Below are 14,002 nucleotides of genomic sequence, written 5' to 3'. Positions count from 1 at the left end.
TTAATTAATATTCTCAAAAAGATACACTAATCAATATAGACACAAGTCTAGAAAACTCTATTCCTTATAAATACAATCTTCCTTAATGTCATTTTCTATCAAAAGAAATAATGCAAATATCCCAGAAAATTCCGAATACAAAACATACTTGATTTTTGTTCCACTTTAAAGTTTGATCAAATTATTCCTCCTTGAATTTGCTTTGTCTTTCGTATCGCAATTTACAAGTGCGAATATGTTAGAATTTAGATGAGACAACAACGATTAATTTTAATACGATTAGATAATTATTAAGATACTTTTTGTTGAAATAGGAAACTCGATTATATAGAATATATGCAAATAAAATTCTGTATCCTTTGAGGTTTGAGTATGTAAAATAGGATATTGAATATCATACCACAGGACTATAAAAGGGTAGGATATAATAACATAAGTAGTTGATTCCTTTTTAAAATGCAAACTTTATTTACATTATCTGAAAAAAATATGATGTACATTCAATATACTTATATATTTACATAAAACTACTGTACAATTTCGAATTTTGACATTCCGGTATTACTTTCATTATGTAGCTTCGTATTAACTAGTTTCATTTTTTCCGCTAACCTGAAATCGTTTGGGGATTATTATTAGAATTAGATATAATTATATATAGAAAGTGGATCACGTTCTTGCAATGTAAATTATTAATATTAATATAAGATACAATATAAGACAAAGTGAATAAAACAACAGAACGGAAAAACAACAGCAAGGACCTGGCATAACCGTATATCAATATTTATGTTTGTGTCTATGCTTTTTGGAGTCGGGGGATCTATTGCGTGACCTCGTCGAGGTGTACGGGGATTTTGGAGAGGGCGTTCTGCGTTCGTATTTCGAATATGGGGAATAGCGATTGCTAGATTTGGAAACATATTTGCCATTGCCAGGAGACGGACTTCTGACATAGCGAGAGGAACGTGAGGATGAGGGTGAACGTCTCCTTATCCTAGGAGGACTAGGCGGGCTTGGGGCACGTGAGCTTTTCTTGCGTGGCGGTGAGCGACTTTTTGACCTAAAAAATGTTAATCCATGGATGAGGCAACCTGATCACAAATCTTATTTATAAATAGTAGTAAATGCTAAAATCTTTATCCAGCCACAGTGTGCGCACATTCCTCCTCTACTTACACAAAGAGAACGCTAACAAAATGATTCTCTTCGATTACTCATTGAATATATATTAATTTTCACTTCTTATTTTTTTTTTCTCTTGCATTTTCTTTATGTTCTATATAAATTATAATTCAAATTTGTTACCTGTATCTCGATGTAGACCCACTTGACGAACTTCTTGCATGCTTTTTATGTTTTCTAGAGGTACTACAACATCATTAAGATAGATAAGGCTAAATGGTAACATTAGTTCATTCTAGTTATTATTAGATTCACAAATCCAAATAAAATAAAAACAAAAACATAGCTTGTGAATGTAATAATTCATTTTGAGGAAAACATGTATAGATTTATTGTTTTTTGACATTTAAAATGTACTTACACTTCCTTATAATATTCTTCATCAGAACTGCTGGCCTTGTCACTCTCGTAGTTTCTTTTATGTTTGGAGGATTTGGCCTCTTTATCCTTGTCCTTCCGTTCCTTCTCGGATTTCCGGAGTAACTTCCGTCTGTAATGTTCCACTTGTTGAGAAACAGTCCAACCACTTTTAATGCTCCTCGATCCGGATTCTAATTCGTCCTGATATTGCATAGCTTTCACTTCAATTTCTCTTAATTTTGTGCGTCTCTCTTCAGTCATAGTTCTAAGTTTGTAAATTTTATGATTATTTTGAAAACATTATAAGTTGATATAATAACAATATATTTATAAAATAAATGTATATGTAAGTATAAGTAATTATATAATCTTTTAAAGCTAAACTTTTTTAATAATGGTACATTCAACCTGCAAATTACCACCAACCTGCTATCTAAAAAGTCCATAGAATCTTCCTTGTCTGCTTGACTGCTGTCTCCGCTGTTATCACCACTGTTTTCCACCATATCCCATTTGCTGGTTGTTATGGCCTGTGCGGCCACCTGCTCCGGATCCACTGTCTCCCACTTCGAACTTATAAATCCGGACAAGGTGTCAGAGCTTTTATCCATGGAATCATCAATGACGACGCCTAAAAAAATATTATATGTAGATGGAATACACTAAACTCCCAGTTTATGTTAACTAACCATCGTAGTCTGACGGTATCGGCGACGGACTCCTCATCTGCTGCTTCAATGCACTCTTCAGGAGTGCAGCTCCATCCATCGGAACATCCTCGTCTGTCTCACCATCAACTGGACAACCATCCACATCATTCATTCGATCATCAATCGTTACATCACCTTCCAATCCCAGGAAAACATTCACAAGTTTATCCATAAACACCTTTGGATAAATCAAATCCTCCCATGCTTTCAAGACCCTCATCACTCTCATCCTGAACCCGTCAGCCTTCAATCTCCCATCTAACCTATCGTACGTTCGCTTAATATGCTTCAGGATTTCCAATAATCTACTTTCGAATGCTCTACGATATGACGAAGCTCTAGTAACTTTAACAGCACAATTATGCAGTATATCATTAATTAAATAAAGCCTTGCGATTTTCTTAGTAATAACTGTGGAGAGATTGGACAACGATTCTGTTACGCAGTCAGCGATTTCCTCGGCCGCCTCGCTATGCTCTATACAGAATACCATAACCTCCCCAATTTTCCTACGTTCTGGTGATAAATTTCTTATTAAATCTTCCAATCTGTCTCTCTGACTGTAAAAAAAACAAAAATGACATAAATCTGATAAAACAATTTTTAGTAGTAACAAACTTACGTGTTTGATAAAGTTCCTTTAGCTGAGGATCTATCTTCTTCATCGACGATTAACTCCTCCGGCATTCCTGCTGTGTAATTGTTCATTACGGGTGGTTTCCATGGAGAACCATCTAATGATTACACTAATTAGTTTATGAATAGATCAATTATATAAATCTAACCTTTAAACATACGGAATTCCCTTGTGGTCCATTCCTTCTGTGAATCTCCATGCATGATGGAAAATATTTTCCATCTATAATAAATATGGGCGGGACTTTGATTTTCGAATAAAAATCTAGAACAAGTCAAGAAAATTACGATACTGCTGTGTTAGGGTTATAAAATTTCTCATACCTAAACAACGGATTGTGAAGTTCTCTATTCATAATCATTGCTTCGAACATAGGACCTTCCCTAACAACAAACTCAACCATCCTATGGATAAGCATTAGAAGCGTTCTATCTGTAGGAATCACGACTTTGACGAGAGCGCATCTCAAAATCTAAAATGTAGCTTATGTAGACGACATTTATATAGAAAAATCAAATGTGTGTAATTACGCTAACCCCATTAAGCTCCTCCAGCGATTTGGGAAGGACATCCTTGTCCTTGGGCAAAGGCTGAGCATTAAATGGTAATCCTGATGGTGGTGGCGGAAAAGACAATTCTAATAAACTCGGTGGTATGTATATTGGATGCGGCGGAATAACTACAGACTTTCCCCATCCTAATTTCATCTCGTAACCTAACACGTCCTTTCCTACAAAACAACAAAAACTCAATGTAATACTATAATTACTATACGTAGGAACACTGTTACATACCGTTCAGATTCCTGAGTGCCCTCTCGCCGTCCCTCCTACTCATGTATGCAACAAATCCGCAATTTCGTCCCCTAGATTTCTCTTCGTCCGATCTCGGCCACATTATTTTAATACTAGCTAAAGGTCCATATCTTCCAAATATTTCCATCAATTGCTGCTCGGTGATCTGAAAGCATTTCTAAAATATACTTCATATATGTTTTTAAAGAAACCACCAGTTTTAAAATTATCTTGGGAATCGAGAAAAAAATATCCATATAAACATCTATTTAAAACATTTTCTTTCTTTTTTTGTTTCCAGTTTTTGTAATTCTATTATATTGATTTGTTTATTGCACAAAGATATCACATTGCTATCACAGTTGGAAGTAATTGTTTTTGTTATTTGAGATGTTTGTAAATCTTCTTAAATGTCTGCAAATCAGTGGTTTAGCTTCACTCAATTCGCGGTCAAGCACAGTCTAGGTCGGTCGTGACTACAGAAGCGAGCAGTACAAAGTTCAAATTTAAGTTGAAAGAGTTTCAATAAAGCCCTGTTACCAAAAAAATAAGATAGGTAAGACATCATTAACATTCTATGGTATTCTATGACTATAACCTTTAAGTTAAATAAACTATATTTACATTTATATAAATGAGGTATTGCTCACATAGTGCGGATTCACTATAGTCCGGTTTGAAAAATCAGAACAAACTAAATTTTAATTGAGCAAAAGAAAATGAACAAAATTAGAACGTTGTCAAATCGACATCAATTCTTTGTACCAAAAACAAAACATCAGTTAAATCAACTCATCTAACTAGAATAATAATACTTATCTCAAATTAATTGAAACAAACTATAATTAACCATTCAATTAACAATATAATATAATTTTCTAATTCTAATTTCTAATTTTTCTAATTCCAATACAAGTTAAGTAATAATAAACTACAATGTTATTTCTAGTAATATGAACTAAAAGTATTTGTTTTCATGTATCAAATAAAAATTTAGAAAAAAAAACATGATTATCTACTATGCTTCAAAATATATAAATAGTCGTTATCATTCCTAATCATTTGAATTTCCTTATTATTATTTCCTAATACATTGTGAAAACTTTTTTTAAATTATTATTAAAGAAAACTATGGTATAAGATAATAATTGTAATTTTTGGTTTAATTTAAAAAAAACTTACTTAATAATCAATAACTCCACTTTAATACGATTATTAAGTCTCTAATTAGTCGAGTAAAAAATGTCGTAGAACTAGTCTATTATAAACCTCTTAGTAAAAACAGTTCTAATTATAACTATTTGTAATTACAAATAGTAAGCTGATTTTAAGTAATTGTACCTATTCGAACAATCGAAGATAGAAATACGTATATGTTTAATTACATAAGCAAATTCGGCAATGATTGAACGTAAATCTAAGAATTCATAAAGCCAATTATGTATAGTAGTCTAGTTAAAACAGAAAGTATTGTAATTAAGTATTGTAAAAGTAATTAAGAAGCAGTTAACGTTTTGTTTATTATTATTCTATGGAAATGTTTTATTTTGATATCATTATTAAATTAGCAAAGGTATATGAAACAAGAGACAACTTACGAGATATTTTTTTTTTACAAATTTCTAAATTTGAGACTGACAATAATAAAAACCAAGACTTTACTTGAGCAAAAACTTACAATGAAATGCTCAAAATTAGAACTTCATATTTTTAGTTATTACCATAATACACATTAATAATTGTCATAGAAAACAAAGGGTAATTTTGCGATATAAAATACAATGTTTCTGGCCTATATATCGATGATAAATATCCAACAATAATAAGAATGTTATTTTTTTTTTTGTAATATAACATTACAGAGATTAATTACAATGGTTTTGTTTACAATTCTTTACGCGATTGTTTTACAAGGCATTGTTCTTTTCTCATTAATTTTTAATATCGCTATACACAATAGCGTCTGAATCATATGCGAAATAAACCAAAGTATGTAACATTATCCGTATAAGATTAGGAGTTAACGATATTCAAAGGCATATTTCAACCAACCACAAATCTTAATAGTATCGAAAACAATGACGCATTATTTCAATCGCTAAAAAAAAGAATTGCTCTTAAATAACTACAAGCAATTGTTGTATTTGAAATTCATTCAAGTAAAGCCAATCATAGAAACAAGTATAAGTTGAGATTGAATAAATCATAATATACAAACAAATGTTAACAACAGTTTAAGGAGAATTTTTATTAGAAGTGTATTCTCTTATAAGAAAATAGGTAAGAATATTTATTTGTTTTCAATAAGTTTTATGAAATATAATATTAGATTTATTCAAAACATGTTGTGTTGAAATCACTGAACATCAAAAACGTAATTTAAATAGTTTGAAATGACTTGGTTACTACTGTTCTAAATATTAGAACTTTTTCTAATATACAGCAGGACAACTTGGATAAAAGGAGGATTTAAATAATAATCATAGCTTACCTTTGGATTGAGATTGCCTAAGTACAGATTTGTAGTTGTTGGATCCCCATTATCAAAAGAACCCATTTCACCAGCTTTTAAAAATATATCCATGTCACTTTCAATGGTGCTCTTCAAAATCCCTTTGTATTTATGCCTCTCTTCGCGTTCTTCTTGGATCCTAAATGCACAAACAATGTTACGACAAGGATTCAACAAATGTTACTTTGGTGTGAATGAAATTACTGTCTCAGCTCTTCTTTGAATGACTCTAAATTGCTTTTGCTATTCTGTTTCCTCTTGCCTAGTCTCTCAGGCTTCCTATCAATAGCCAAGAGCTTTGCATAAGCCTGGGCCTGTTCTGCAGAATTAAAATCATGATGATTGACAAGCCTTGATTGTGGTTTATACAGTTTGCCCTTCTCTCTAGTATCCTCTCCTATTAAACACAATAAGATTAATTGAATAAAATTATCTTGTTATTCAATCTTACTTCTTGCTCCAGCATCATATGTTCCTGCTTTGACCCACACTTTGCTGCCCCCATTGATTGGAGTCTCTTGGAATGTTTCCACAAACTCCTTGAAAGCCTGTAAATTGTTCCAAATGTTAACACACACCTATAATGATTATTGAAATTAATGGTACTTACATCTGCAGCAGCTCTATCCTCCTCCTTCTTCCTTTGCTCTTCAAGCTCCCTTTTAGACATGTTTCTTTTACCCATTGCACCAATAGAAAATGCCCTAAGCTTTTGCTGTGGTATATGCTGTAGATGTTCCTGTTCAGACCTCGTTCGATAGTTGTCTCTTGATGTACTTACTTTGTTGAATTTATCTGTCATAATTTGCAAATCTACATTAATTAAACAGGTTTTGCGGTATTTTAGAAACACCCTACGCGACAGAAATAATTGAATTGGATACAACCGCCGACATGTTGTTCAACTGTATGAAGTTGTGATCGTTTGACGCACAGGAACATGAGAAATCGGCCAAATTTCTGGACCGGATTCTGCCAACCTGAGGAAAATCCATGTCACTAGACACCCGTGTTTACGTTCATTCTAGATCCGTTTTTTCTATTTCCAACTTCTCTCCCATACAAAAACATTCCTTTCTCTCTTGTATTTACGTGCTCATAAATATGTGTGCATACACACGTAAATGCAAGATATATTCTATATATACATATATAGCAATGCGTCGCGTCTAAAGTATTTGTTTATTTATTTTATTTATATTTTAATGTCTATAGATGGTTGCTAGTTTCAATGTCGGCTTTAGGTCATAGGTCATTTGCGATGGTATTTTTTTCAGTTTTTTCTGCAGAAATACGGTGACTCGTCATTCAGTTGAATGAACGAACTGGACAACGTTATTCAGCACTCCGTGGCCGCATGGACTACACGGAATTTATCATAATATTTATATAACGACCAGCGCCTTATCAGGAAGGTTGCAATGGGGGGGCGGGTTTTGCCGCTTATTTTGTGATGTTTGCCGTTGTTTTTTTTCGACAGATGAAGTCTTTGCTGACGTTGCTAGAAACTGTAGTGAGATCTGATTAAATCTGGATCGGATGACGTGCGACCATCAATTGAAATTGACCAGTTGATTGATATGAGCTCGATTGATTTTTTGTTTGCCCGCTTGCATTTTCTACGGTCAGGGCGGCGCTGACGCTGGGAACCTCCCCCACCCGCACTTCCGCATGTTAACCATTTTCAGCCGATCGACAACCGATTCTTTTCTTTTTTCAGTTTCAGTGGTGACACGCAGATCCATGACCATTAGCATCTCGACCTCCGCCTGAAACGTGTAAAACCTTTAAATACGAGCCGCCACTGTTGTTTGTTGTTTTTTGCATTGAGGACAACGATTGTTTGGGTGAGCTCCGATTGGCCGTGCGCACCTCACGTGACGACTGACGTCTATTTACAAGGAGACAAAGAAAGAGAGTAGTATCAACTGGTTCGTACTCTGGTAGGAAGACGACGTACTCCTGTCAAGTCACGTACGCCTCGTCTGCGAATGTTATTGTGTTGCTCCTTGTGAGCACTGCTGAGGAAGGTACAGCCATCAGAAGTCTAATACAGCCGATATCCAGTTGGCAACGAAAGAGCTTTCCGGATCACTTTAATCTCGTCCAGGAACGACGTTAATTGCTTGAGAGATGTCGTCGAAATCCAGCGTTGACGATCTTTGCGGAGGTGAGACTTAGACATTGTTTACATCCCAGCTGGCATTTGAGAGCACAAAATGCGCATCGAATTATTGACAATTGTTTCGATGCTGCAGTTGTTGTTGTTCTCGTTGCCACGAATTCCTTCTGCATGTATATACGTCTCGCATTCATCTCTCCCGTCGGAAGCTACGGCGCGTCAACAAAACACCATTGTAATCACAATTATTTCCAGAATCGTGGGTCCATATTGGGTCGCTCTCGCTGAGCGGTTCGCAGGGTGGCACCCCCGGGTCCGTGACCCCGCATGTCAACAACGAAGAATGTATGAGGCTGCTCAGGGAGGCCCAGAGGGAGTCCAACAACTCGTCCACTAGGGTTTCACCGAGGAGCAGCCCCAAGTCGCCGCCGAATAGTCCGGTCCAAGGGACACCTTTGATCATGGAATGGCAGTCGTACTATGTGAATACCGAAAATAAAGATGTAAATATTACGCTACCATCTGTAAACATTCACTAATATGATTTTTTTTCTATTTGCTTTTAATATTAGGATGCGGAGTACTTTACCGACTGGAGCAGCCGTCCAGACCAATTGCCGCCAAAGAATTGGAGTTTCCGTCCGCCAAAGAGAGGACCACTAAGCTTGCGTCACGCTAAGCTTGGCAACGACAACGTCTTCTCACGCAAGGGCCTCTGCACATTGTTTTTGACCAATCTGCTGTCGCTGTTGTTGGGCACAGGAGTAGGTATTTGGCTTAGCAAGTACGGATTCTTTGTTCCAGCCATCAAAGTGCGCTAAATTGGCAGTACTGTATTGTGTGTCCAAGCTGTGATCCTGAGAATATTGAATATTATGTTTCTTTATATTTTTATTATTATTACTGCGTAGAATTATGCGTGTTTACTTGTGATTTTTTGTACTTCTTGGATCATAGCTTGGGCGCACAACCCTGTGTATGAGACTGGTATTTTCTACATGTTGCAGTCCAGTAGGATCAACCTTATGGAATTCACTAAATGCTTACTTTTGTATCGTCTAAATATTTAATCCCAATATTTTTTAATTAATATTACTTATAATATATTATATATATACATACATTTATTGATTATCTTGGTGGAACAACATTGGTTTTGTACTTTCATATGTAATTCAACACTTAATTAGGGGTTGTTCCTCCAACTGTAATGACCACTGCATATTTAAGATTTTTCTTAGTAGTTTTAGGTCCAATAATATTTACATCACTTATATATATATATTTGTATATATATAGAGAGATGTCTCGATAAATATTTTCTAGATGTCTGTAACAATATATATATATATAACATTAAATGTTTGAAGCATAAAGCACTTGTTCCTTCTGTACCTCTGGTCTCCCGCGCTCAGTATGCAACATCACAGCCACCTCAGCACATCTGGTTGCTGGTGCATCTTGCATATAACTAGTTTTTTTACTCGTCTGACCATGTTTGAAAGTCGTATTGTTTTGAATTTGTTTTGAAATCTAATAGGATCTGCTTCCAGCAGCTAGCATGTTGGAGGCGATGATGAATTAGTCCTATTTAATAAGAAGTGTTAGTTCGAAGCAGTTGAGTGTCCGTTTGTAGATGACAAAATCGAAGTATAGTTTATAACCTCAAATATGACCCAAACAAATATAAATCTAAAGACATCTTATGTTAGAAGAGATTTTGAAGTTATATGCGACTGCACAAAGCCCATACTGGTTTACTTTTTAATAAATTGAATGAGATTTATAGCAAACATGGATAATTCTGTAGAAGAGTTGGCTGGAACTAGTAGTGCATTCGAGGAAGCTGGCAGGGGCTGCAGGAACAAACGAAGGCAAGTAGATCCAACAATTTGCCCTGTTTGCAGTTGCACACTGAGATCCACTGAAGTAGACCAGCATCTGACTTGTGAACTGGATAAGTTGCAAAAGATTAATGTACGGACTAGGCAAAATGGAAAATGCAATAGCTTGTCACCAACTAACAGCAATGGCAGTGACAATGGCATAGATAAGCAATGGGAGACCTACCAAAGGATCCGATCGAATAGGCAGTGTAGACAAAAATCTAAATCCAAGAAGAGGAAAGCAGATGATGTTATCTGTCCAGTTTGCAATAAGGAAACTACAGAAGAAATTAACATGCATGTGGAAAAGTGTTTAAGGAAGTCAGCTTCTGGTAATGAGAGTGATGAGAACATTGATGTGGAGGCTTTCGAGGAGTATGAATGGGCTGGACAATCTAGAGTTCGTGCTACCTCATTATTCCAAGGTGGCGTATCTTCATTGGGCACTTCAGTGAGCATGGCTGATGAGGACGAAGACTTAGTTGTGGATGGTGATGATTCTCAAATATATGGTTCCCCACAGTATTCTGAAAGGGATATAATACCTGCAGACAATGACAAGGAAAGAGATGCTTTGAGGAAAGCTGTTCTAGGCTCTGAACAAGTAAACAATTATGATAAACCTGATAAAAATAGCATGGACACATCAGAGGATTCATGTGGGGATCCTGTCTTGCAGGCATTGAAGAATCGTATTAGGGAGCTTGAAAGTCGCGATTCTAGCCAGGAGGAGATTTACAAATGTTTAATTTGCATGGAAAGATATCAAACGCCGGTTATATCTGTTTGCTGTTGGCACGTTCATTGTGAAGTTTGTTGGCTGCAAACGCTTGGAGCGAAAAAGCTGTGCCCCCAATGCAATATGATCACATCGCCTGCAGATTTAAGACGCATCTATATGTGAAGTTTATATTGTTTTTGTAGGACTATATTTTATTGATTAGAGTTACTAATTTCATTTAACTTCTGTATGTATAGGTTCCTTATATGTAAAATTGCTGAACGCGAATCGAAAACAATAATTATAATAATAATATTAAATAATCATAATGTTGTACTTTCATTACAGTAATGAGTAATAAATATTTCAGGGAACATTCTGAAAATCAGAAATATTAATTTAAAAAAAGAAAAGAAAACAAACAATTGTAAATAAATATGTTGTGATATACCAAATAGGAGACTTTCTAAAATAAAATCTTTTCAATTATTTAATAAATGCGTTCATTTCTTTAAAAATATCCTTTAGCAATTCACTGAATAATAAATAATTTTATTATGTAACGTGTACAACATGTTACTCCTTAGTTAATGAGATTAATCACAGAATAAAATTGTTCATTTGAAAAAAGCGCGCGGAAATTACATAAAGCTTCTGTCAGATGAAGAAGACTGCGCTGATATGCGCGAAAGTGTTTTGATCAATTGCATACGTGTTGATGCTTTTTGTATTTATTTTATATTTTATGTAATTTAATTTACTTTATTAATTATGGAGTCCAAATCGGTGGACGGATTTTACAAGGTATGTGTATAATTCTCGTAATCACACTGTGAACTAGTGTTTGAGGTTATGATGGATTTCCAGGATCAATTCAATATTGATAAGTTCTTAAATGAGGAGATGAAGAAGAAGGAGCTCCAGAGCATACTCAAAGCTCTGGGGGATTTGAAGCAGAGGAACACTTACACAATGTCAAATGTGCTTAAGGAGCAAACAGATTCTGTGGTTCTGATTGCCGAGCAACTGCAGAGTTTGTATAAGAAAATTGATAGTTTAAATGTGCCTATATTGCAGTTACGAGAGGAAGTCAAGGTAAAGCTAAAGTTTTCAAGAAAACGATAGGTGCTTGTTAATTATCCATCAAATGTTAACAAATATTCTAGATTATCGTCTTGCTTCCAGATGCTTTTAAGTAAAGTGAATGATGCTGTGCAGACATTTGATCAGCATATTTTGCAGTATCAGCATTTCGTTGATTTTAAGTATCGGATACAACAGCTGTCAGCATTTCGAAAAGTGCTAAAACACACAAACATCCTTTTAATGAGATGTTATGGGGACAGTGAATTAGACTTGCAATGCTTACAAAGGTTTATTGATAATTATGCTCTGCACAATGAAATTCTTAGAACACTGAATATTGAATACACCAATGATGAAGATCAGGATGAGAAAATAAATTATTTTCTTTCTGAAAAATTCTGCAATTCCTTTGTACAAAATGATAAGAGAGTAATGAGAATCTTTATAGACATGTACATTTATTTGAAGAGAACTGATGATTTAACTAAACTCATTAGGAATATAATCAAGCCATTCTTGCAGCCAATATTGTGTGAGGAGAACTTACGTTCCTGCAAGAGCCTTAATAAGTTATACACAGATGCATTAAGTATTCTGAACTTCGAGTTATTAAAAAAGTAATATTATTATGCAATTATTCCATGATACTAATAACACTTTTTGTTTTAGGTTTGGTGATATAAAAGAGTTTAACATAGTTTTGGATTGTTATTGGGTTGTTGTTGATAATCTATTACGTAAAAATTTGCTCAGTATAACGGCTGCTGGCCACGCGGATGTGTTCTTCACGAACTTCACGGAGACGTGGCGGTTCTTGGAAAGTATTGCCGAGGCTTACGGCGACAAAACTATAGTTTACCGGAATGCGAGCTTCGTCAGTCACCTGAAGCGCTTTAATTTACTAGTCTATTACGAAATCCGTCATCAGGAAGTATCGAGTGTCTTTGAAACTGCCATTTTGCAGTGCGGCTTGGAAAATAGCAATCATTTTTACGCGAAGGGGAAAAACATGTTTGGCTTGAAATTGCAAGTGTCTTTAGTGCTTTATTTACAGATATTGTATTTGATACAAAGGAATATCTTTCTGCCTTTACTCAGTGATCAATTCCTCAAGTCATTTTTGTTACTAGTCTCCAGATACCTCAAATGGATTGAAAACGTTTGGATCGTCAGTATTAAATAATTGGTTTTTGTGATGCAATCATTAACTATTAATATTTTCTGTTCAGGAACCGACGATTCCCAATGATGCACATACGAGGGATGTTTTGATTTGCATCATGTGTGATTTAAATATCATAATAGAAAAATTGGATAGTAAAGTCAGGAGTGATCTTAGACCATTGTTGAATTCTTCTAGCTTAAAGTGTATGGAAAGTGTTATTGACACTGCGAAGACTTCGCTATATCGTTGTTATAATTCAGTTCAGAAAGTATTAGTTAATTTAATCGTTGTTAACGCAAGGACTACTCTGCTAGACATCAACATTATTCCCAGACTGTACAGAAGGACAAACAAGAATCTACCAGCAAAACCAAGTGATTACGTCGTGTCCGCGCTTAACCCTATAATCGAGTTTGAAAAGCAGCTGGATGATTCATTCAAAGATAAATCGGTGATCCTGAACAACATCGTGAGCCAGTGTACCGAATCCTATACGAATTCCTGTTCGGAAGTCTTCAGTCAAGTGTGCAAGACGGAGAGGTCACTGTTGAAATTGAAATCGAAGAATGTACAAATCGTAGACGGCAAATGCAACGACGAAAACTCCGACATCTCCAAGATTCGTCAGCAGATCAAATTGGACTTGACTTATTTCAAGCAACAGGTACTTTGTTGTAAACGCTTCTTAGTATGATATGTAATCGCATTTGTTTTAGCTTTTTGATTATGCCTCGGATGTTACAAAGGATGATTTGCAAGCGTTACTGTCGTTTTTTAATAAATTCTAGAATTAATAAATAAAGCATTTATTTATATACAAGTTC

At 35.0% G+C, this 14,002-nt stretch overlaps 4 protein-coding genes across 9 annotated transcripts; 3 read left to right on the top strand and 1 right to left on the bottom strand.

The window, feature by feature from the left end:
• Nucleotides 1-513: 513 nt before the first annotated feature.
• On the bottom strand, nucleotides 514-7,151 carry LOC108564237 (U2 snRNP-associated SURP motif-containing protein). 6 transcript variants are annotated; one of them, XM_017923214.1, is made up of 15 exons: nucleotides 7,057-7,151; nucleotides 6,809-6,993; nucleotides 6,650-6,746; nucleotides 6,403-6,595; nucleotides 6,178-6,337; nucleotides 3,687-3,864; nucleotides 3,423-3,622; nucleotides 3,216-3,364; nucleotides 3,041-3,156; nucleotides 2,878-2,989; nucleotides 2,235-2,815; nucleotides 1,972-2,176; nucleotides 1,547-1,810; nucleotides 1,309-1,371; nucleotides 514-1,063 (listed from the first exon to the last, which is right to left on the bottom strand). In XM_017923214.1, exons 2-15 carry the CDS (start codon nucleotides 6,881-6,883, stop codon nucleotides 781-783), a joined length of 2,676 nt encoding a protein of 891 aa, XP_017778703.1. In that variant the 5' UTR covers nucleotides 6,884-6,993; nucleotides 7,057-7,151; the 3' UTR covers nucleotides 514-780. The 6 variants fall into 6 exon arrangements, with proteins under 6 accessions (XP_017778703.1, XP_017778698.1, XP_017778704.1 ...); XM_017923209.1 differs by having other exon boundaries at nucleotides 6,809-7,146; XM_017923215.1 differs by having other exon boundaries at nucleotides 1,547-1,675; nucleotides 6,809-7,146.
• Nucleotides 7,152-7,906: 755 nt separating this feature from the next.
• On the top strand, nucleotides 7,907-9,595 carry LOC108564238 (BCL2/adenovirus E1B 19 kDa protein-interacting protein 3). The gene is made up of 3 exons (XM_017923216.1): nucleotides 7,907-8,368; nucleotides 8,576-8,823; nucleotides 8,893-9,595. The coding sequence occupies exons 1-3, from the start codon at nucleotides 8,332-8,334 to the stop codon at nucleotides 9,139-9,141; spliced, it is 534 nt and encodes a 177-aa protein (XP_017778705.1). The 5' UTR covers nucleotides 7,907-8,331; the 3' UTR covers nucleotides 9,142-9,595.
• Nucleotides 9,596-9,751: 156 nt separating this feature from the next.
• On the top strand, nucleotides 9,752-11,338 carry LOC108564227 (E3 ubiquitin-protein ligase RNF220-like). The gene has a single exon (XM_017923189.1). The coding sequence runs from the start codon at nucleotides 10,097-10,099 to the stop codon at nucleotides 11,108-11,110; it is 1,014 nt and encodes a 337-aa protein (XP_017778678.1). The 5' UTR covers nucleotides 9,752-10,096; the 3' UTR covers nucleotides 11,111-11,338.
• Nucleotides 11,339-11,596: 258 nt separating this feature from the next.
• Nucleotides 11,597-13,982, top strand: LOC108564236 (conserved oligomeric Golgi complex subunit 2). Its single transcript, XM_017923208.1, has 6 exons — nucleotides 11,597-11,731; nucleotides 11,795-12,022; nucleotides 12,113-12,630; nucleotides 12,683-13,181; nucleotides 13,243-13,842; nucleotides 13,895-13,982. The coding sequence occupies exons 1-6, from the start codon at nucleotides 11,699-11,701 to the stop codon at nucleotides 13,964-13,966; spliced, it is 1,950 nt and encodes a 649-aa protein (XP_017778697.1). The 5' UTR covers nucleotides 11,597-11,698; the 3' UTR covers nucleotides 13,967-13,982.
• The last annotated feature ends 20 nt before the right edge of the window (nucleotides 13,983-14,002 follow it).

The sequence above is a fragment of the Nicrophorus vespilloides genome, unplaced genomic scaffold (genome assembly GCF_001412225.1).
Source record: "Nicrophorus vespilloides isolate i.1.1-1 unplaced genomic scaffold, Nicve_v1.0, whole genome shotgun sequence".
NCBI lineage: Eukaryota > Metazoa > Arthropoda > Insecta > Coleoptera > Silphidae > Nicrophorus > Nicrophorus vespilloides.
Note: the sequence above shows the minus strand (reverse complement) of the source record. Positions and strands in the feature narration are given on the sequence as shown.

What these genes read in the sequence shown, in the direction of transcription:
- LOC108564237 (XM_017923209.1), bottom strand. Translation starts at nt 7,000, where the DNA reads ATGACAGATAAATTCAACAAAGTAAGTACATCAAGAGACAACTATCGA. An exon ending in AGGATAGAGCTGCTGCAGAT is followed by an intron (nt 6,747 to 6,808) that starts GTAAGTACCATT and finishes AACAATTTACAG; the next exon opens with GCTTTCAAGGAGTTTGTGGA. An exon ending in AGGAGCTTAATGGGGTTAGC is followed by an intron (nt 3,365 to 3,422) that starts GTAATTACACAC and finishes GCTACATTTTAG; the next exon opens with ATTTTGAGATGCGCTCTCGT.
- LOC108564236 (XM_017923208.1), top strand. Translation starts at nt 11,699, where the DNA reads ATGGAGTCCAAATCGGTGGACGGATTTTACAAG. An exon ending in CGGTGGACGGATTTTACAAG is followed by an intron (nt 11,732 to 11,794) that starts GTATGTGTATAA and finishes ATGGATTTCCAG; the next exon opens with GATCAATTCAATATTGATAA. An exon ending in AGTTACGAGAGGAAGTCAAG is followed by an intron (nt 12,023 to 12,112) that starts GTAAAGCTAAAG and finishes TCTTGCTTCCAG; the next exon opens with ATGCTTTTAAGTAAAGTGAA.
- LOC108564227 (XM_017923189.1), top strand. Translation starts at nt 10,097, where the DNA reads ATGAGATTTATAGCAAACATGGATAATTCTGTAGAAGAGTTGGCTGGA.
- LOC108564238 (XM_017923216.1), top strand. Translation starts at nt 8,332, where the DNA reads ATGTCGTCGAAATCCAGCGTTGACGATCTTTGCGGAG. An exon ending in CGTTGACGATCTTTGCGGAG is followed by an intron (nt 8,369 to 8,575) that starts GTGAGACTTAGA and finishes AATTATTTCCAG; the next exon opens with AATCGTGGGTCCATATTGGG. An exon ending in TGAATACCGAAAATAAAGAT is followed by an intron (nt 8,824 to 8,892) that starts GTAAATATTACG and finishes TTTTAATATTAG; the next exon opens with GATGCGGAGTACTTTACCGA.